General features: G+C 31.1%; 2 protein-coding genes across 2 annotated transcripts; both read left to right on the forward strand.

Annotated features, from left to right (window-relative positions):
- The first annotated feature begins 13,127 nt into the window (after positions 1-13,127).
- LOC122585737 (synaptotagmin-3-like) lies at positions 13,128-16,389 on the forward strand. The gene is made up of 12 exons (XM_043757861.1): positions 13,128-13,255; positions 13,391-13,489; positions 13,578-13,628; positions 13,729-13,852; positions 13,956-14,074; positions 14,146-14,247; positions 14,333-14,407; positions 14,498-14,574; positions 14,797-15,049; positions 15,172-15,540; positions 15,916-16,050; positions 16,136-16,389. Exons 1-12 carry the CDS (start codon positions 13,145-13,147, stop codon positions 16,262-16,264), a joined length of 1,644 nt encoding a protein of 547 aa, XP_043613796.1. The 5' UTR covers positions 13,128-13,144; the 3' UTR covers positions 16,265-16,389.
- Positions 16,390-17,476: 1,087 nt separating this feature from the next.
- Positions 17,477-20,048, forward strand: LOC122585848 (pentatricopeptide repeat-containing protein At2g37230-like). The gene has a single exon (XM_043757970.1). The coding sequence runs from the start codon at positions 17,605-17,607 to the stop codon at positions 19,873-19,875; it is 2,271 nt and encodes a 756-aa protein (XP_043613905.1). The 5' UTR covers positions 17,477-17,604; the 3' UTR covers positions 19,876-20,048.
- The last annotated feature ends 2,163 nt before the right edge of the window (positions 20,049-22,211 follow it).

Here is a 22,211-nt window from a genome sequence, read left to right on the forward strand (position 1 = left end):
TGTTAGAGTAAAGGACCTAACTCTGTGTTAGAGTAAAGGACCTAATTTGCAACAGTTTTTGTCACTCCCGTGATATACCCAAACATAATTTAACGACCGTTGGCGTAAGAGAACCATTATTGCAAGAGTATTAAACTACAGGGACTATTTTCGTTAAAAAACGTTTAAAAAAAAGTGCACGGAAATCGATGCACGCCTTTCGGTATATATACTAATATCTACATTATAACTAAAAGAGGAAGTTGAGAGTATACTTGCACCCTTGATCTTCTTTTTTAGGCCTAAAGTTCCATCCTAATTAATCATCATATTATAGAGCATTTTTCTTGGTTTTTTTTATATATATTTTTGTAATTTTTAAGTCGGCCTATATTGTATTAGGAAATAAGAAACAAATATTTGTATCTTTAAAACTCTTCTAAAAATTATCTATATATATATATTAAAACAGTAAGAATCCTAGCATTCTAAGCCATTCTTTCCAATTCAAAACTATGCTTAGATATTGCCACATGGGATAAATCTTATGTGGTATTTTCATGTTTTTTTTTTACAATACTAATCTTATTTATAGAAAATTTAAAATACAAAATATAAAATAAGCTAGATCGTATACCAAAAGCAATCTATTTATGGGTCGATCAACATTAATTTGGCAACAATATTACATTACAAATCCACTATATATTATTAATTCCTTATATTTATTAGAATTGTATGTATTTACGGTTTTACTTTTTAGGTATTATTTTTTTCATAAAAATAGATTGGGTTTTGATATAAATTTGTTTGTAATTGTTAATTTTCATAATCTGTTGTAGGATATTAATTTGAAAAATTGAATAGACGTACTATTTTCTCCGTAATTGGAGTTTGAAGCAAAGAAAAATCACTACATGAGAGTCCTGCATATACTTGATCGACTTGAGGGCGAGGTATCTGATTGACACTTCTTAAAAATCAATATTTTACTTATGTATTATCTTCGTCTAAAGAGGTGCTAAAATAGGTTTGGTCAAATATAAATTAATAGTTTAGTTATGAATTAATTTTTTCTGGAGATCTAATTTTTACCTTTTATATAGGGTATTATATATAATAGATATTTACCAAATAGTTAAACATTCGTCAATCTATATGTAGTCAGAAGTTTCAATCTTCATGAATTGGAAATAATGTACTTTATATGAAGCAATAGACGATAGTAGAGGTAGCAAAACATGTTGGTCCAGAGTCCAAATATTAATTCTTGATAATATTTTTTGGGCGCTCCAATACATCGAATTCACGTCTTTCAACTAGACATGTAGGTCGACACTTCATTGTTTTATTTTGTTGGCCTAATTATATGTTGCGGGTATTTGATCAACTATAACAATGCTTTAAAGTATAGCCAAAGTCTTCAATGCCAAATTTCAATATGAATTTAGGTTAATTTCTATGTTATGGAGTTCACATTACAAAATTCTATCATCGAGAAAACATTGTGTATGGAGATCACTATTTTTTTTATGTTTCATTATATAGTTTATTATATAGCTTTGAAAAAAATCCGCACATCGTGCGGGTAAAAAACCTAGTAATATATATATATACAACTTTGGAAAAAACCCTCACGTATTCAAAAAAAAAAAGTTTTCACAATTAAAAAAAAAAAAAGGTTTGACTTACTCAACAAAAAAAGGGTTTTTTTAATATATTTTGTGCATATTTAATCATTATTATTTGACATTAAAAATTTATGTTGTTATTATTATTATTATTAATTATTTCTTTTAATTTAGTTTGTGGTGCTATTTAATTTTTCTTTTTTTTAAATAAAATTTTGTTTATCTAAATTTGAATGATCAGCACTACGTATATTTAACATGTGTTATTAGACATTATTATTTATTCAGCTAATATTATTGTGTATGTGGTTTTATATTTTGGTTGCACATCGGGTGCAGCCGCAGAAACTATAGCCACCCGTCATCATGAAAGGTTTTTATGTAACTTTTCTTTGATATGAGTTTGTTTATTTTGTAAATTAATTAGCGTTTAAATTTTTTTATTTGCAGCAATTTATGTCTTATTGTTGTGTATGGGAAGCTGTTCGATTCGGGTTTACCGGAAAGAATAGGCTTTCTTATCCCATGAGATCATCATTATCTACGGCCGAATTATTAGGTAATATCTTTAGAAGTTTGTTTTATTTGGCTTATCTTATATCTCTAAAGGGTCCAATAAGGTGAATTTAATGATTTAAACAGACTCATTGACGAACACCTGGACCAGACCAACGGATCACCCATCAAGTCCTAAACCTCATTGTGAATTTAGATTGGTGTTACATATAACGATGTCCATTAATTTCGTTAAGGTTATATATTATTATGCTTTCGATTTTTTTAAAAACCTTTGATTTTATATATTTTGAGATTACTCATCCAATTGACGGGCTTGAACACTAGTATGTATATATATTAGAGGTGTTCAAACCCGTCTAATGGATGAGTAGTCTCAAAATATATTAATTAAAGCTAAAAAATTAGAATTCAAGTATATTAAATAGATATACCGAAATCAACTTGGAACTTTACTAGCTGAATAGCCACTCCATCGGTCAAAATACTCCTAAAATTTTCCGTCCATTCACCATTGACCGAGCCATGTATGATAGTGCCCTGCAAATAGCAAAAAAAAACTTGGAAAAAACTGCTAAGTTCTGTTAGTGTGTTTCTATGTATTTAATCCAATTTTAAAAAATAAACCCCAAACAAATTAACCATAAGAATCGAATAAACATCTTTGTATACAGATCCAAAAAAATTATTCAGGATAAAAAAGGAACCGAACCAAGGACATTCCAAACTTCGATCAAATGATTTTATCGGATAATGCAAGAAAGATAGCGAAACAAATTGTTGATAAAAAAAAGAGTCGAACAAAATTGCAAAGCCATCTCCTGCTGTGTTAAATCCTAGACATAACGTGGATGAAAGGTTTTTTTATCTAAAACCATTATTTAAAATTGATATCATGTTTTTCATAAGATCCGAAGTATATCTGTCATACACAAACTAAAATGATGAATTGTTCCACCATGCTAAATAATTATACTAAAACATTCAAAACCATCTCAATATGTAACATTTTCCCCTTATAGAATAACAACGGCTAAAAAATTACACCATTAATAAGCTAGTTTCAAAACAGATTCAAAATAATTATAGTCGATATATTAAAATAATCATAATCTTACCCATAGAAAAATTCAAGTTTTTATCTAAAAGCTTATAAAAAGATATAATCATAAATCTTAAGTATACACCATTAGTGAGCTACTTTCAAAACGATATCAAAATAATCAAAGTCAATATATTAAAGTAATAAAAAACCTACTTATAGCAAATTTAGACTTTATATATCTAAAAGGTTATAGAAAGAAATTATCGTAAATCCTAAGAGTTAATATAGATTACAAATACAAAATTTAATATATAATATTTAGATTAGTTATGTCATATATCACAACTTAATCAATACGAAAACTAGAGAAAAAACATACGAAAATTAACTCCATATAATTATTGATTCAAGTTTACCTTTTTTTTTTTCCCCAACTTTAGTTAAATAAAAAATTTACAGTTTCTTATATTCCAAAAGTGTAAACTATATAATTTAAAAAATACATACCAATTCATCAACAAAGACCATCTCGAACGTTTTGATTTTATTCAGGTTGTTCCACTCTGAAACAGTCCATACATGCACAACACGGAGTCGTAAATGATGGTTAACATGTGTTGGCTTCAAGATGAACTAATTAATGTTGTCATATTTTTTGTTGTTGAAGAAAAAGTCCTAACGAACCTTAGACTAAATTAAAAGAAATAATAATAACAATAACATAAGAATTCAATGTTAAAAAATAATATTAATGATTAATTATGTGCAAAGTATATAAAAAGAAACACCCTTTTGTAGTTGATCGTAACTTCTTTTATTGTTGTTGTACGTGAATTATTACAGATTACCAATAAAACCGAAAGGTGTAAATTAGTTATTTTTAAATTGGGTGAAATTGTAAATTGGTGATGGAAACCAGAAAGTGTAAATTAATTATTTTTAAGTGTAAATTGGTGATGAAAAACCAAAAGTATAATTAATTATTTTTAAATTGGGTCAAAGTGTAAATTGGTGATGAAAAATCAAAAAGTGTAAGTTAATTATTTTTAAATTGGATTAAAGTGTAAATTGGTGATGGGAAACCAAAAAGTGTAAATTAATTGTTTTAGATTGGGGTTAAAGTGTAAATTGGTGATGGAAAACCAAAAACTATAAATTAATTTATATTAATATTAAAAAATTAGAGGATTAATAAAGATAGAGAATTAGGCTAAAGGAAGAGATTAGAGGTGCCAAGTGTACCCCGACTCCCTCTTTTAATTATATATATATACTAGGTGTTTTACTCGCACGATGTGCGGTTATTAATTTTTTTTTTGAAAATAATTTTGACACGGATAATAAAAAGAATTGGTTTAATGATAAAAAAATTATTAATAATTTTTTTGAACCCGATTAAGTTGACTATACATGTAAAGATCTAAATAATTTTTTTTTTGTCAAAATCAAACGATGATCATAAAAAATTCCATAAACCCCAAAATAGTTTATTAATATTTATATTTGATGAGAATTTCTTAAAATATCTTTGCCATATATAGAATTTTTGGAATTCATTAAATATGTTTAAATAAGATAGTTATTATAAAAATTTATAAAAATGACACATGGGATAAAAACTTATGTGTCAATTTTTAAAAATAGCTTTAAATTGGAAAAAGATTTAAAATGTTAAGATAACTACTCTTTTAATATATATATATATATATATATATATATATATATATGGGGATATATTATCTACATTTATTAACTACATCAAATCACTAAAAAGACAGATCTACCCATAAACTTATTAGTATCTAATCAATAATATCTCAGTAACAATCAGAGTTAATTTTACCAAATTCCTCTCCTAATATATTGATGTTGTTAGACTCTGGATTCAAAAAATTGCAAGATTTCTAAAATTTATGAATATCCATTTTGAACCTCGAAAATATAACAATATAATTTTTCATTTCATAATTAAGACTGTATGTTTTCAATTTTTTTTTTCCTTCATTTTTCCAAATTTGTTTGAATGATATTTATCCCAACAACTAACGTAATATTATTTTGAAGATTTACTTTTACAATTTTCAAAAAAAATCTCGTTGACTTCGGATTGATATTCATTGTTGTTTAATTAATGGATGAAACGTAGTGGCTGAAGTTCCAGTTTGATCTTGTTTAGCCATTGACAATAACAAAAGAAAACATTTATCGTACAAATATTCAATTTTTATGTGGTCTCAAGTTTTAAAAAAGATGTTTTCAGTTTATATGTGGAACGATACTATAGAATGTTAATGAAAAAAATTGGTAGGAAAAGGTGTGAAAATTTTTAGGGAAAATCCACGAGAGTATACAGTGTATTATATATAGAATAAGAAAACAATGTCAATTTAATGGTAGATATGTATATTAATTGGTTTAATGTAGTTATTAGGCTACATGGTATACAGTGTATAACTTTTCTTTTCCAAAAAACCTCCGTTTGGTATCATTATGTTCACACTGAATTCGAGACTTCTAAACTAATTTACCATACTTTCATTGTTTAAGTGATGAGACACTTACGTTTTACCCATTAAACATTTAAACTGATATTCGATCGAATTTTTCCGATTGCAAATTCACACCCTATTAATCTCTAGTTGTTGGGGAGAGTCTAGTGAGGTTTTCCCTTCGACACCGTTGCTCGACTCATGGTAGCTGGATTCGATCAAGGTAAACTACTATACTATCCGGTGTCGAGTTAGGACCTTAATCACCTTATCATTTGACGATGAGAGGGTTTTTTTTATTCTAAGTTACATGTCAAAAGAAAACAACTACTGATATATCTGGTTGGTAATTACCCCAAATTTATTAATTAAATCCAATTATCCATCAATTTAGATCCCTTTTTAAATAACAGAAATTATTTTGTCCTTTCGTAAGAAAAATTCAACGAGTTACCTATTTTTTTGGCAGCTAATTCTTTTGCATTCCTGACTTAGTCTACAACAATAAGAAAAGGAATGCATGGATTATAACAATTATAAGACGTCAAGTTTGAGATGATTAGAAAATTGTTTCATTGTGGAATAGGATTGGAAAAGAGCGTAAAAAACTTTTTATTTTTTTTTGGTCGGATAAAGAGATTTATATATTTGATTTCATTTTAATTAATATCTAAAACTCGTCTACACACGGACAGAACTTTAGAGTCAATTATTTTATTATACATACATTGTTGATCAAGCTCGTTCTTCATTTGAGACAAGATTTGAGCAATTCAAAGAGTACGAGAAATTGTTTGGCTTTTTATTTTCACATAACTTGAAGGGAATTAAAAATAAAGAGCTTAAGTTGTCATGTCTCCTTCTTGAAAATGCACTCAGGTTTGAAAAAAGTTTGGATATTGATATTGATGAACTTTATATGGAGCAACAGTTATTTGACACGTCACAATTTGATGAACTGAACAACCCTTTAGATGTTTTGAAGCGTTTGAAAGAGCTTAGTCATTTTTCAAATGCATCCATTGCATATAGAATATTGTTTACTATTCCAGTCACACTTGCATCTACAGAAATGAGTTTATCTAAGTTGAAGTTAATTATTGAAATCTTATTTACAATCAACAATGTCTTAAGAAAGACTTAGTGGATTGGTCATGATAGTCATCGAGAACAAAAACTTAGAGAACGTAAATTCAGAAGAGCTAATCAACCAATTTGCTATAAAAAATGTTAGGAGAGTTTCACGAATCATCGGGTAAATAAGTAATTTATATGGTATTATTTTTAAAATTATGATCTTATTATGTATAGATAATTTCTTGTTATAGTGTTAATTATCATTTATGAAAAAAAAAAGTTGTTTGTATATTTAAATTTGGTAGGAGTTAAAGACATTTTTTTATTAGCTTAGTCGGGGTGTTTGAATTACCAGGGTTGTTACTAACGAATGGAATGAATTCTAAATTAAGTTTAAAGGTCCCGAAATTGTAAATCACTTATATCATTATTTTGTATGGTTAACCATACCAAAAAAAGAAACTTTGAATGAGACAAAATGACACATAAAGTTATGTGTATTATGTAGATTTAGGAAAAATTGAGTTGGATAATTCAAATAAAGTTAGGCTTTACATACAAGGTTTATAAAGATTATTTGATCATCTCACCAAAAGATTAAATTATAATGTCTAATCAACCGTATGAAAAATGTCTTTTAAAATAAAGTATGTAAACTTATTTAGGCCATGATCGTTTATACAGATAGACTTTTTGGTGCTAAGATCCAAAGTCATAAAGTTTTATAATATTTTGGAACGAACTCCGATTTACGTTTTCCCTAGTCAAATAAACTTTTATGCGTGAACTAGCTTAAAGACTAAATTGCGAGTTACTCCAATATAGTTTCGGATTAAGTTGTACTTCGTAATAAACAAGTGACACGAAAAATGATAATACGTACGATAGATACCATTAATGCTAGTTTGCTTTGATTAATAACAATTCTACCGTTCTAAAGAGAAAAAATAAAAAATAAAAAGATATCTCTAATGCTACGTATGTTATGTGCCAGTGTAATCACATGGTTATTGTTTAATGAAGGTTAAGATGCGACAAAGAGAGGAATAAAAAATAAAACGTAAGGATTTTGGAACATGTCACATGTTGGCAGCCGGCTGCGCCTTTCTGGGGGAATATGATCATAATTCATAAGTCTTAACTCCTTTAACCATTACCTTTTTAAATATCCATTACCTTTTTAAATATGATCTTAAGTGTTAATTTACTATTAACCATTACCTTTTTAAATATGGGATAAGTATCCAAAAATATACCAAACTTTGGACGAATGTCTATAGTGTGAAATAACTAAAGTCATGTTCATTGTATATAATCATCTTTAAATTATGTATTGTATGTAAGAATGCATACGTGACAACCATATATAGGTGTCACTTGTTAATTTTTGATTGGTCGGATACGTTTTCATACATACAATACACATAATTTAAAGATGATTACATACAATGAACACAATTTTAGTTATTTCACACTATAGACAATCATCTAAAGTTTGTTACATTTCAGGATACCAATCCCTTTAAATATCCATCATCATAGTAAAAAAAGATAATACAGAGAACCTTAGCCTCATATTATAATCTTTTATTTTAATCCTCACATGATTTGGACACCTCAAAGGATCGAACTCGTGTTCTTTAAAACTTTACATGTGGGTCTTGACTTAATTAGTAACGAGTATCTTAAAAAATTATTTTTTTGTATTAAACGGGGATTGAACTCCTTAAGGTCATCAAATGCTTCCCTACCACTAAGCCAACTCCTAGTTGATCATCTTTTTTTTTTTTTTTTCTTATAAAAAAAATGATATTATACCGCCTAATTTACTTATTTTTCAAGTTATAATACTTTTTGGGATCAATTTTACTCACAACAAGTATTGATCCAAGATCTCAAGTTCCTTCAAATATCGATCGTTAGTCCAGGAAAACAAAACTTGTGCGTTCATTGACAAGAAATTAAAGGTAATCTTCAATTTCAAGTTTTCAACAACAAGAGCAGCCTATCTATTAGGAGTACGGGCCTTCAAACAAAAGAAGTGTTAATTTCTTGCAAGTTGCAAAAGGTATTTCAAGGGGTAAATTAATGTATATATAATATGCTATTATAAATTCCATTAGAAATTAAGCCATATAAGTTTGGGTATCTAACATATCGTGAACAGATGTTGTCGATCGGGAATTGCTAGCTACTTATAGTTGATGTTAAGTTTTGGGTCTAAGAAAAGGATTGGGGTTTGGTTGGGAACAACAACTATCAATGTATTATTATTATTGTTGTTATTATTATTATTATTAGAAAAGTGATACAAGTATCATTAATTTTTTTAATAGATATATATCAACAACAACAACAATTAATCCGGTAAGAACCGAGAAATAAGTGAGGTAAGATGTAAACAGTCTTACCCTTGATAAAAGGTAGAGATGGTCCTTCCAAAAAGACCACTCGTCTAAGGTTTTACCTTTGATAAAATAATCGTAACGGCAAGGCAAAGCCAAAGTCGAAAGAGAAGAAATCAGGTCTTGATCTCAGAACATTTCGATCTTAAATCTAGAGTTTCTCCATAAAAGAAAAAAAAAATTCTAAAGAGAGCAGTTAATGGATAATCACACTACACAAATGTTAACATATAGGTTAGTTATACATTAATATCATACATATATTAAAATTAGTGATATTACATAACATAATTATACAAAGTCCCATAATGTTCTATTTGTCATTCAAAATTTTTTTATTATTTAAATAATAGCTAGTTACGAAAACCGAACTTGTGGTTGTTTAAAATTACATATTTCATCCCTATTTTTCATCAGCAGTTGGTCTATAAGCGTTCACATAATGACCAAATGTGTTGATGGTTTGACCAAAATTATTGACTTTTGAACAAAAAGTGTAAATGAAGGTCAAAAGTCAAAGATCAAAACCATAACCTATAAAAGGTAAGGATGAAATTTGTAATTTTTAACAAATTATAGGAGGATTTTTTTAATTAAATAGTATAAAAAGCTACTTATCATCATATCGGCAAATTTGAGATATCCGATATGTATTTTTTTAGCAAAGTTGTATAGATTAAATGATGACCACACCATGAACATACTTTCACCCAGCTGTAGAAAAACCAGGCTCCACATTTGATTTTAAATTTTGTGATTTGCATGTTTGTAGATCGTAGGGTCAGCATGTGGGCTCTATATATGGATCGATGTCAGCCATGAATGAGCCATTTATATGTAACATATCAAACTTATTAAACAAACCAACAAATTTATTAATGATAAAACTCGTGGAGAATATGTAGTCCACATATTCAAATCAAATTTTCAGGAATTTGAGCTGTTGTTTCATTAACTCTGCTGAGCTTTCACCAGGGTAAAAAGATTGTTTAACGCAGAATTTTAACAAACTGCTTAGCTAGTGTACTTGTTATGCAACCTATTTAAATGATTAAATTGTTAGATGATCAAGACAACAATACCTATGATAAACCTCATAATATTCACGAGTAATTTAAATTTAAAAAAAATACACTATCAATTTTCATTTTAATAAAGATGATTTTAATAACGATATTAATCACTTGAATATCCTCAAAATAAATTATTGTTTTATTTCTTTTCATTCTGTCGTGCGTATTATTAAATCTCTACCTACCAGAACATTATTAATGATTTTCTGGTCATTTGGTGGTCGCAGGCTGTTTTGGTCCAAATTTCACGTGAGCCTAGAAACTCTACTTGTTTCTATTAAAACGTTTGTAAAAAACGTCTCTATGGTTTGTAATGAGGTTTTAAAGAGTCTATCTAGTTGAACATATATGTATTTATATATTCTATATATAATAATATAAAGTAATAAAAAAGATATATATACTGGTTTTATTAGCCAATTAAAAGATCAATCGGATTTTAAAGCAACTGTAGTGTCTTTTTAGAAAGCACTCGCAGAATCGTAATCTGCCTAGGTCCATTAGTCCGAAAGCGTTAAAACTATGACGCCTATTCGCCTAAAAGGCTAAAATTTGGGCAATTTTTAAGCTAAGCTGATCCTTTGCAGATTTGTAGTGGCCTATCAAAGCCCGTTTACTCAGGCCCAAAACTGAGTGGCCTAATAGTCTAACACACCACAACATGGCTTGCAATCTGATGAGTTGGATTGAGGAACCCAAAACTCGATCATTAATAGAAAACTTTGTTAGAACTTATGAGGCGTTAAGGCTTGTGAATGAGAAGCATATAGTATTTGAAAAAATAATCGAAGTATTTTTTAACTTGAAGAAAATAACTCATCTAAAAGGAATTGTTTCTCATGAAACCTAACACACTCGAAAGTTGGTATTATATCAATTCAATGATTTATAACTAGTGTTGTCAACGAGCCTAAGTCTTAATGTGCTATCCGAGTTTGAACTTGTTTATGTCGAGTTCAAGCATATATAGTAGTTTTCGAATTTGAGTTGTAAAAGAACACAAGCTTACTACTCGCCTACTCGGTTAGTTTCCCGAGTCGAGTTTAATGTATTGATATTCGGCTTGGGTGACAGTTCATTTGGTTATTCAAGTCTATCGAGCTATTCAAGCCTATCGAGCTATTCAAGCTTCACGAATCACTCGAGCCTGACGAGATTACAAGTGAGTTTTGTAAGTTTTTCAAATGTAAAGTTGATATATTCATATCATAAATGGGATTGTAATGTTTATTATATATTTATATGTAAAGTCTTTCTAAATTTGTATTATTAATTTTGTAAATTAGATTACAATGTTTACGTAACATAGGACCCTTATTTTTTTTTGCCAGATAATCGATGTAATTATAAATTCCAGATGAAATAAGATGTGTCACACAAGAGTTCATTATCTGGCTAATGTTGACGTACACTTTTTGTTATTGTTGTTGTTGTTGCAATTAATCTATCTCAAATTTTATTATGAAAAATGATAGATGATGAAACGTGTGTGGTGTTGAATAGTCATACGAAGAAGTAGTCTTAGGCATAATCTGTCATAAGTTGTATCATATTATTATAGTTTATTATATTTATCAACCATTTTCCACGCTAATTTATATATATACTAAAAACAAAGTTACTTTTTACGACCTTTTACGTCTAAGTTATAATTATACATGCATATAACTTTTATCTCTTTTCCTTTTAACCCCCTAAACTTTTAATCTTTTACATTTTTTTCCATCTTCACTTATTTACCTTTTAACTCCTAAACTTTTAATCTTTTACATTTTTTGCCATAAACTCTTACCTCTACACCTTTTAACCCCCTAAAATTTTATATCTTTTACATTTTTGCCTGTCAATAACTATATTTAATTTTTGCTTCTTTACGTTTCTATAATAGGTTCTTATGTTTCTATCAAACAACTTCCATTTATACCTAACCTGTGTTTGGTGTGAAGTTATTTCTGATCATTCTTTGCCCATATTGTTAGAGTGCCAAATTAATATATGTTAGGGACTTTATCAAATAACATTGTCATCTAAAAAAACAATCTACTTGAGTCCCGCTGCAAAGTGTGTGATATAATCTGCGACAACGTGTGGAATACACAACTACTACGTTTAAACTTAATGAACACTTATCCGCGATATTACTATAAAAACCCCGCGACAACGTGCGAGTGTTTATTTCTAGTATCTATCTACATACATGTATCCACCATCCACTATGTGGATCCCGGAGGTGAGTTTTTCTTAAAGTCTCGGGTTCGAGTCTTGGGCTTTTGATCTCAAAGTATTTTTCATGAAAAGGGGGGTTGGAGGTCCAGCAAATCGTTTATTAAAATTGCTTACAACACGTCTAAATCGAAACTAACTTTAAAAAAAAAAAATAAAAAAAATCTACCAAACAATCCATCCTTCGAAGTTTTATATTATTTCATTAACCTCCATATTTGGGGATTTACGTCTATGTGAATAATCATAGTTTACCTCTAGCAATTCTAGTCAGTAGTCATATAGACTTGAATTTAAGAAGGTAAAAAGAATTTGCTGGATTTAAGAAGGTAAAAGAACCAAAAGAATAATCATGATCACCTTTATATTAAAGGGATTAAACTTGAATTATGATAAACAAAAAGGTCTTACTTTTTATTTCCTTTTTCCTTCAAAGAAAAATAAAACACATTTTTGCGTTGTATAATATTGACAAACACTCCTGCATTACGTTAACGCTAAACTATGTCATTATATTCAATCTTGCAAGCCATAAACCATCAAATCATTCATTGCTTTTATTTCTCACTAACTGATTTCTTAATTCATTCTGTTTATCTTTCTTTGACACCAATGTTTCAATCATTGTAACATTATATTATATGTGTGATATATAAACATGATCAAGATTTTATAAATAACACAAATGAAATACTAGTAATAAAAAATGAGCTTTTTTGGTAGCTTATTAGGAATTTTTGGTTTTGTAATTGGAATTCCATTTGGTCTGTCTTTGGGTTTTTTATTTTTTAAACACACAGAGCCTGCAGATGTCAAGGTGATTTTTAGTCTTCATTGATTGTAGTTATATATATATATACACGTATTCGTTAGGAGTTTTTTTATATAAAGATTATATATACCATAACTGTTGAAAATTTTGAGTTAGAGTTTTCTCAACTTATACTTGCAGATTCCATTCATTAGGCCACTTGAAGAGATTGATAAAAATTCGTTGATTGATATTCTACCCGAGCTTCCTTTGTGGGTGAAGCACCCTGACTATGAGCGCGTGAGTACTAAATTCCAGTGTTTTAATCTTGATACATTTCATTTGTTTTTTAATGTTTGCAAGACCAATGCAACATATCATAGTACAGGTCGATTGGTTTAATGATGTAGTTCGTGATATGTGGCCTTACCTTGATAAGGTGATATACTTTTTTTTTTTTTTTGAAGATACTGTTCATGTCTTCTTTGATTTTTGAAGATTTTGGGGCTTTAAGAATAGTTTGTTTTATACTTGTATAGGCAATATGTGCTATGATCAGAAGCATGTCAGAACCTATATTTTCTGAATATATCGGCATGTATCATATTAGATCGTTAGATTTTGAAACGCTCACACTTGGGACTCTTCCTCCTATAATTCAAGGTATGTTCATCGTTGCACACATTAAATATTCCAAATATATCCCTCAAGTAATCAGGCACTTATTTGCATAATGATCATAGGCTGCTCTTATATAACTTGGCAGGTATAAAAGTACATGAATTAAATGAGGACCATCTTGTCTTTGATCTTATGGCTAAATGGGCAGGAAATCCGGATATAAGTCTAGTTTTGAATTTTTTATATCTACCGATAAAAATTCAGGTTAGAATGGTTTTGTGCATATGCCCTAAAACTTTATATGTAGTATGTCTAAATGCATTGCTTTCTGCCAGTTGATAGATATGCACGTAACTGCAGCAATGCGGGTAACTCTGAAACCATTTGTCCCAACCTTCCCATGCTTTTCAAATGTTATTGTCTCTCTAATGGACAAGGTAGATACGCTTTTGACTGTGGTTTGGAACTAGGTGGAACAACGTAACAATATATGATTGAAACGTTTGTTGTGTGTATGTTTAGCCGGAAGTAGATTTTGGGTTGAAAGTAATGGGAGGTGATCTAATGGCAATTCCAGGACTCTATCATTTTGTTCAGGTGGCCATGTCTTCAACTTTGTAATTTTTAATGCTTTATTGGATTATAATAATTATTGGCTAAATCAGTTTGAATGTCGGTTATTGACAGAAACTAATCAAGAAACAAGTTGCTAGTCTTTATCTCTGGCCTCAATCTCTTGACATACCGATTCTTGATGCCTCTATGTAAGCTCTTATAAGTTATTTGTACTATAGGGTATTTGGATCTGCAGTTTTGATATGATTATATAACAAATTGTCCAATATCACACAATCGTTTTAAAAGACATGCCTAAGCCCCTTCTTAATTTGCCATAGATACATACACTTTTTGAATCTTAACTTACTACCTTGAAACATTTTAAAATAAATCTGGATTGATTGTCGGTAATAATGATTTTGGAATAGTGGTGCTGCAAAGAAACCTGTAGGTATACTACATGTGAAGGTGGTACAGGCACGCGAACTCTTGAAGAAGGATATCATTGGAAGTTCAGATCCGTATGTTAAGCTCAAACTTAGTGGAGGCAGGATTATTCCTTCAAAGAAGACTTCTATAAAGCCAAAAAATTTAAATCCAGTGTGGAATGAGGAATTCAAGCTTACTGTAAATGATCCTATGTCTCAGGTCCTTGAACTACATGTATTTGACTGGGAAAAGGTGTGACTTTTGTACTTAAGGTCAAACGTAGTATGCTTTACTAAAATGAGAATTTAAAGTTAAGTTGTAGATGAAATCTTTTGAGACACAAATGTCAATTGATGATGATCTTGCTATTGCAGGTTGGACTGCATGACAAATTAGGAATGCAGGTTATCCCGTTGATGCTACTCAAACCAAATGAGAAAAAGGAATTGACTATAGGTTTGGTCAAAAACTTAGATTCTACTGATATCCGCAACAGGAAGCCAAGAGGGAGCATTACAGTGGAATTAACTTTTGTTCCTTTTGTGGAAGATGCCATAGTGTATGATGAACCTAGCGACGTCAATACGAAGAAAGAAAAGGTTTCTAAAAGACATAGGGGCTCATTTGTGAATAGATCAGGCTTACTTTTAGTGTCAGTGATCGGTGCAAAGAATGTTGAAGGAAAACACCACACTAACCCTTACGCGTTAGTCATTTTAAAAGGAGACACACGTAAAACCAAGGTGAGTTTAGGCTTAAATAGCTGCCCTAAAACTAGGCGGGTTGAGTTTGGGCAAAATGTAAAATAATGTAATATCTTTTGGCACAAGAGGAAAAATGTCGGGCTGACCGTGCTGACCCTATAACAACTTCTATCCAAAATTTATAAATCTTTTCACATACTAGTAGTGTGTAAAATATGATTACAAAGATTGTATCATATCTGTAAGAATCTGAGTTTTTGAGCAAAATGATTTAGGAAGTTCCAAGTATAAAAATACACTTCAGGCAAACTTTCAACTTGTTTTACCCGTTTAAACTAGCATTAACCAATTTTATAAGTAATGAATCAAAGTTGCACCTTTAAGCACTTCAAGGTTTGTATTTTCAAATGGCAGTTATTGAAGAAAACTCAAGATCCAACTTGGAATGAGGAATTCCAGTTTATGTTAGACGAAGCTCCAGTAGAGGAGATTATTCGTATTGAAGTAATAAGCAAACGGAAACATACATTTGGATTTGGCCCATCAAAGGTAAACCATATTTCAAAAACAAGCTAAAAAACACATGATAGATGCAATATTTTTGTCATGTAACACATGATACTGTAATATGCAGGAAGCATTGGGGCATGTGGATATACATCTAGTCGATGTAGTTTACAATAATCGTATAAATGAGAACTACCATCTTATTAATTCACGAAATGGGATGATACATGTTGATATAAGATGGAACGTTACATAATGTATAGTTGCAGTGCAGATATGCAGTTGTAATTACTTGCTTCTTAGCACTATTTTTTATTGGCTACATATTTTTTCATTGCTTTGTTTGTTGTATAGAGATATATTGGCTGTAGCTTATGAATCGTGTTGTGATATACTCGTAAAATACTTTACTTATATAACCGAAAATTTATAAATTAAAATGATGTCTCAAAAGCATTGTTTTTATTACTGAATATGTAGCTAACTTTCTGTTCGTCTCTTCTATGGGCTATTGCTAACCTTTTGAGTAAGCTTGTTGATTTTCTACTCTATCTTCTATTTGTGCAAATGTTGACTGGATCCACTGAAAACTCCAATTATGAGAGGCTAATCTAATAACCATTTTGTTCCAGAAATTGTAATAACCTTATTCATCATCAAACAACAACCAGAGGCGGAGTTAGGATTTGACGTTGAGGGGAGCTCAACCGTATTGTTTTCCCGATCATTGTATATAATATAATGTAAAAGACATAACCATTTAATAAAATGTTAGTAAAATAGAATTTCATGACGATAGTTTACTTTTATGGGTCCAATGTAAAAGTTTTACTTGCACTGTCATGGTTATAATTCAAATATTTATAGGTTGGAGGTGGCTCGTTCGAAAAAACCTTTCGACTGGTCGGCTATGAGCTAACATTGCAATGGAAAGCATGGACGGTTGGCGGGGGCTAAGGATCCACCAGTCCCCCACTGGCTCCGCCCCTGACAACAACAATACTAAGGTGAGAAGTTAGATAACCTTAAACATCAACCAAGTTTATTATTAATATGTTCATCATAAAACTTGAATCAACAAGTTCTTTTTTACGAGCGCATCAAATAGACAAATACTACTAGAACAAGACATTTTGATTGTAATAGGCATTAGTTATTAGTTATAAGCTCATGGCATTTTAAATTTTAAACAACCTCATAAGCTCTAAAAACTAAGATAAATACTTACATCATCTCAACTTTCTAAAAATATATTCAATTCGTAATTATAGGGAAGTGATATTTCCGTAATACAAATTAGTCATATATAACAATTATTGTTTTTACACAGTTGTATATACGTTGTATGGCTAAAAGCTTTTATGAGAATATCGCTACCCATAATTGTATCTTTTGATACTATGTTAATTAAATGACTAATATATGTTGTGACCTGTGAGTATATAATTTTATCTTTACGAAGAATTCATTTTATGCCCTCCGAGTTATGACCGATTGGACTCGTTCCACATTCTAAAACCCTAGCCCTCAAAAAATCCCTCTCTAATCGCCATCTCATTTTCTACACTCTAAAACTTCACTCCCAACCCAAAAGTCATGTCTTTAATCTCATCAAAGCCCCAAATCTTGAGCCACAATTTCTTTGCAAATCTTGCAAGAATCACAAACACCCATAATCCTCATTTCAAAGTCTTAAACTTTTTCTGCACATCATCATCTTCTCCAAATGAAGAACAAATCCCAGAATCCAAAACCCCGGATTCGGACCCTTCGGCCCATGAACCACAATCCGAACCGACCCAGATTCTCGTATCAAGAATCCCAAGAGGTAAGCATAGAAACCCAGAAAAGATTGAAGATGTGATATGCAGAATGATGGCAAATAGGGCTTGGACTACCAGGTTGCAAAATTCTATTAGAAATTTAGTTCCTTTATTTGATCATGATCTTGTTTATAATGTATTGCATAGTGCTAGAAACCCTGATCATGCTTTGCAGTTTTTTCGGTGGGTCGAACGGGCCGGTTTGTTTAAACATGATAGGGAAACCCATTATAAGATTATTGATATTTTAGGTAAAGCTTCTAAGTTGAATCATGCTAGGTGCATTTTGTTAGATATGCCTAAAAAGGGACTTAAATGGGATGAGGATTTGTTTGTTGTCTTAATTGATAGTTATGGGAAATCGGGTATTGTTCAAGAAAGTGTTAAGATTTTTAATAGTATGGGGGAATTAGGTGTGCCAAGAACGATAAAGTCATATGATGTTTTGTTTAAGGTGATTATGAGAAGAGGGAGGTATATGATGGCGAAACGTTATTTTAATAAGATGTTGAGTGAAGGGATTGTTCCTACTAGGCATACTTATAATGTTATGATTTGGGGTTTTTTCCTTTCATCGAGGGTTGAGACTGCGAATCGGTTTTTTGAAGAAATGAAAAGTAGAGATATATCGCCAGATGTTGTTACTTATAATACTATGATTAATGGGTTTAATCGGGTTAAGAAGGTAAAGGAGGCTGAGAAGTTTTTTGTTGAGATGAAAGCGAAAAATATTGAGCCGACGGTTATAACTTACACCACTATGATTAAAACATATGTTAATAATGGTAACGTGGATGACGGGTTGAAGTTGTATGAAGAGATGAAAAGTTTTGGCATCAAACCGAATGCTTTTACATATTCGACCATTTTGCCTGGGCTCTGCGAGACTGGTAAAATGTCTGATGCACATACCATTGTGAAGGAAATGGTACACCGTCATATTCCTCCGCAGGACAATTCCATCTTTTTACGTTTGATCGAAGGTCAGTGTAATGCAGGTGATCTTGATGCAGCTGCAGACGTGCTTAAGTCCATGATGCGGTTAAACATCACCCCTCAACCTGGACATTATGGTGTTTTAATTGAAAATCTATGCAAAAAAGGGGTGCATGATGAAGCCGTTAAGCTTTTAGATCAACTAATAGAACAGGAAATCATGTTGAACGCAAACAGCTCACTTGAGCTTTTGCCAACTGCATATAACCCGATGATCGAATATCTCTGTAACAATGGCATGACTTCTAAAGCGGAAACTTTATTTCGCCAGCTGATGAAATTAGGGGTTTTGGATCCTGTTGCTTTTAATGCTTTGATACGTGGTCATTCGAAGGAAGGCTCTCCCGATTCAGGTTTGGAACTTCTAAAGATTATGATGAGGAGAAATGTTGCATCAGAAGAAAGTGCTTATAAGTTGCTTATTGAGAGCTACTTAAAGAAAAGTGAGCCATCTGATGCTAAAACCGCTCTTGATAGCATGATCGAAAATGGGCATCAACCCGATTCGTCTCTTTACCGTTCGGTTATTGAGAGTTTATTTGAAGACGGAAGGGTACAAACAGCAAGTCGGGTAATGAAAGTTATGATTGAAAAGGGTGTTAAGGAGCACATGGATCTGGTTTCTAAAATCTTGGAAGCACTTTTGCTAAGGGGTCATGTTGAGGAAGCGTTAGGAAGAATTGAGTTGTTGATGAATGCCGGATTTGCTCCTGATTTTGATAATTTGTTATCAGTTGTGTGTGAAAAAGGAAAGACGATAGCTGCTGTTAAGCTGTTGGATTATGTTTTGGAGAGAGATTACTCTGTTGAGTTCTCGACATATGATAAGGTGTTGGATGCTCTTTTAGCCGCTGGGAAAACGCTCAATGCTTATTCGATTTTATGTAAAATTAAAGAGAAAGGAGGTGTTACAGATAAAAGTAGTGGTGAAGAGTTAATCAAGCTTCTTAATGAACAGGGGAACACAAAACAAGCCGATATATTATCAAGGATGATCAAGGGTAATGAAAAAGTCAAGAAAGTGAAGAAACAAGCATCGGCTGCATAGTTTTAGAGGTGAGTCATCCTATCGTTAATTATAGTTTTTACTTTTGCTTAATAAACTTTGCTAATGTTATTGTAACATTCATTTCACCGTTTTAGTTCAAGATTAGAAAGGTTTCATAGAACATTTTATTCTCATTTGATCTCAGTTAAGAGCGAAGTTTTGTGTTTTGCTAATGCATCTGACAACCAATTTTACATAGTTTTTGTGTTTCTTATCTCATAATTTCAGCTTTTAAATACGGGGTATTGAATTTGTTGTATGTATCTTTATCTTAGTGTATCAATTTGGCCAGTTGAGCAACATACATATACATGCCATGACAAGCCGCCTTTTTTGAGTCATCTGATTTACGTTCATATGCAAGTTGAATCAAGTTGATATAAGGTGTAACCATTACTAGAGTCAATTGCTTGGGTCAGCCGTCGGTGTCTTAAGATATTTTGTTCTTCTGGTCTTGAATTGGGCTAATTTCAATTCAATACAGTCTCCAATATTTTACAGTGTATATACATGGAAAAATGTATTCTGGGGTGTTGGGTTGGTTAAAAACTGTAAACAAAAAATACTACTCCCTCCGTCTCAATTTAACTTTGTTTGTACTATGTAGTAGTTGATGAAACTTATATGAACGAAAAGTACATTAAAAACTCAATCCATTCATATATTTTATATCAAGTGTTACATGACACAAACAAAGTTATTTACGGTTAAAGTTAGTCAACGTGACATTTAAATTGGTACGGAGGGAGTACTATTCACTACATCGAAAAGAGACTTTCTAAACCATGAATGGAAACAATTATTGATGATAAAACCATGTTGATTTACTTCTGAAAATATTAGTTACTCGTATCAGATTTTTCAAATAATGCCGAAGTGAATCAACAACTGTTTATTCAATAGCCCGGGAACTTAGAAATTAAAACAAAAAACCGTCTTTTTAATAACTGTATAAAACAACGAACCAAAGCAAATGTAGCTTGACTGTGTCTTGGGTGAGACCAAGTTTTGCATACCCTGACCTGATTGTATATATATGGATAATAACAGGGACAATAAGGGAAGAGGCAATAAACAGTTTGAGAAATCTACATCTCTATCACACCTCTTGGCCCATTAAATTATTTCTTTTTGACAGTTGGTACGCTTAGCTATTACACTTTTTTTGTCTCTTTAGTAGAGTGGTTTTTATCATGGGATGTGGCCTTTGCACAACCCAACATTTGTTCTAAGATTTTTTTGAGGAAAATCTTCTAGTCTAGTTTATCTTTTTGAGGAATAACCGGCGTTGGATCTCTAACCAAATATTGCGATGCTTACATCTGAAAATATCCATATTATGATTTGACATTTGTATCTAGATTATATAAAGTATTTTAATTTAGTTTGATTCCAAGACAATGTAAGGCTAACAGCCTTCAAATTCACATGTCACAGTGAAAAACTTGGTATTCCCTAGAAAGGCAGCAAGTGAACAGTTGACTTCTTTTTCATGGATACAAACAGGCAGTAAACAGCCTAAAATTGGTTTTTGTAGCAATATATACGCGTTCAAAGCATAAGAAATAGCTGGTGTCAAGTTACGGAATCTTGTATGTTTCAAAACCCATCCAAATGCTTATATGATATCAGTAGTCACTAGTTTGTGATCACGTAAAGCAGCAATGCCCATTTTATAGAGATTTATGATTGGTTTTGACTATGGTGCTTTTTTGATAATTTATGGTGGAATCTAGTGTTCCTTGTGGGCTGTGGCCATCGACGAAAACGGGGTTGTGTATGAGAAAGGAGAGAATATGTTTTTTAACACATAGTTAGAAAAGGATGAGGTGACTCGAATGGATAGAGTGTCATGCTTGAGGTTGACTCAATATCAAACTTGATGCACGAAACTCAAGCTCTACCGAGCCCATAATTTCAAAGCTCGGTTATTGAACTTGACTCGATAAGTATAATTAAAATAATTTGTATAAAAGTTAGTGTTAATAGGCTTGATAATTTTGAGCTTGAGTCGACATTATTCACCTCAACTTGACAGATTGTAGTTCAACTCAACTCGATAATTTGCTAATGCTATATTATATTTTATAATGTTGATACATTTAACTATAAAAGACTAGTCATTTCGATTCTCAAGCTCGTCTAGATTCTAGAATGTCTACTACTCCGGGAGTAATTTGCAAGGTAGCTTATGAGCTGTCTCATCTCAACCATATTTCAAAGTGTTTTGTAATATAGATCTAAAATGATGATATGAGCCAATTGATAGTTTGATACCATTAATTCTTGAACAGATATTAAGATATGGGTTTACATCTATAAATTCAATGGGTTTC

The sequence above is a fragment of the Erigeron canadensis genome, chromosome 1, assembly GCF_010389155.1.
Source record: "Erigeron canadensis isolate Cc75 chromosome 1, C_canadensis_v1, whole genome shotgun sequence".
Taxonomy (NCBI): Eukaryota; Viridiplantae; Streptophyta; class Magnoliopsida; order Asterales; family Asteraceae; genus Erigeron; species Erigeron canadensis.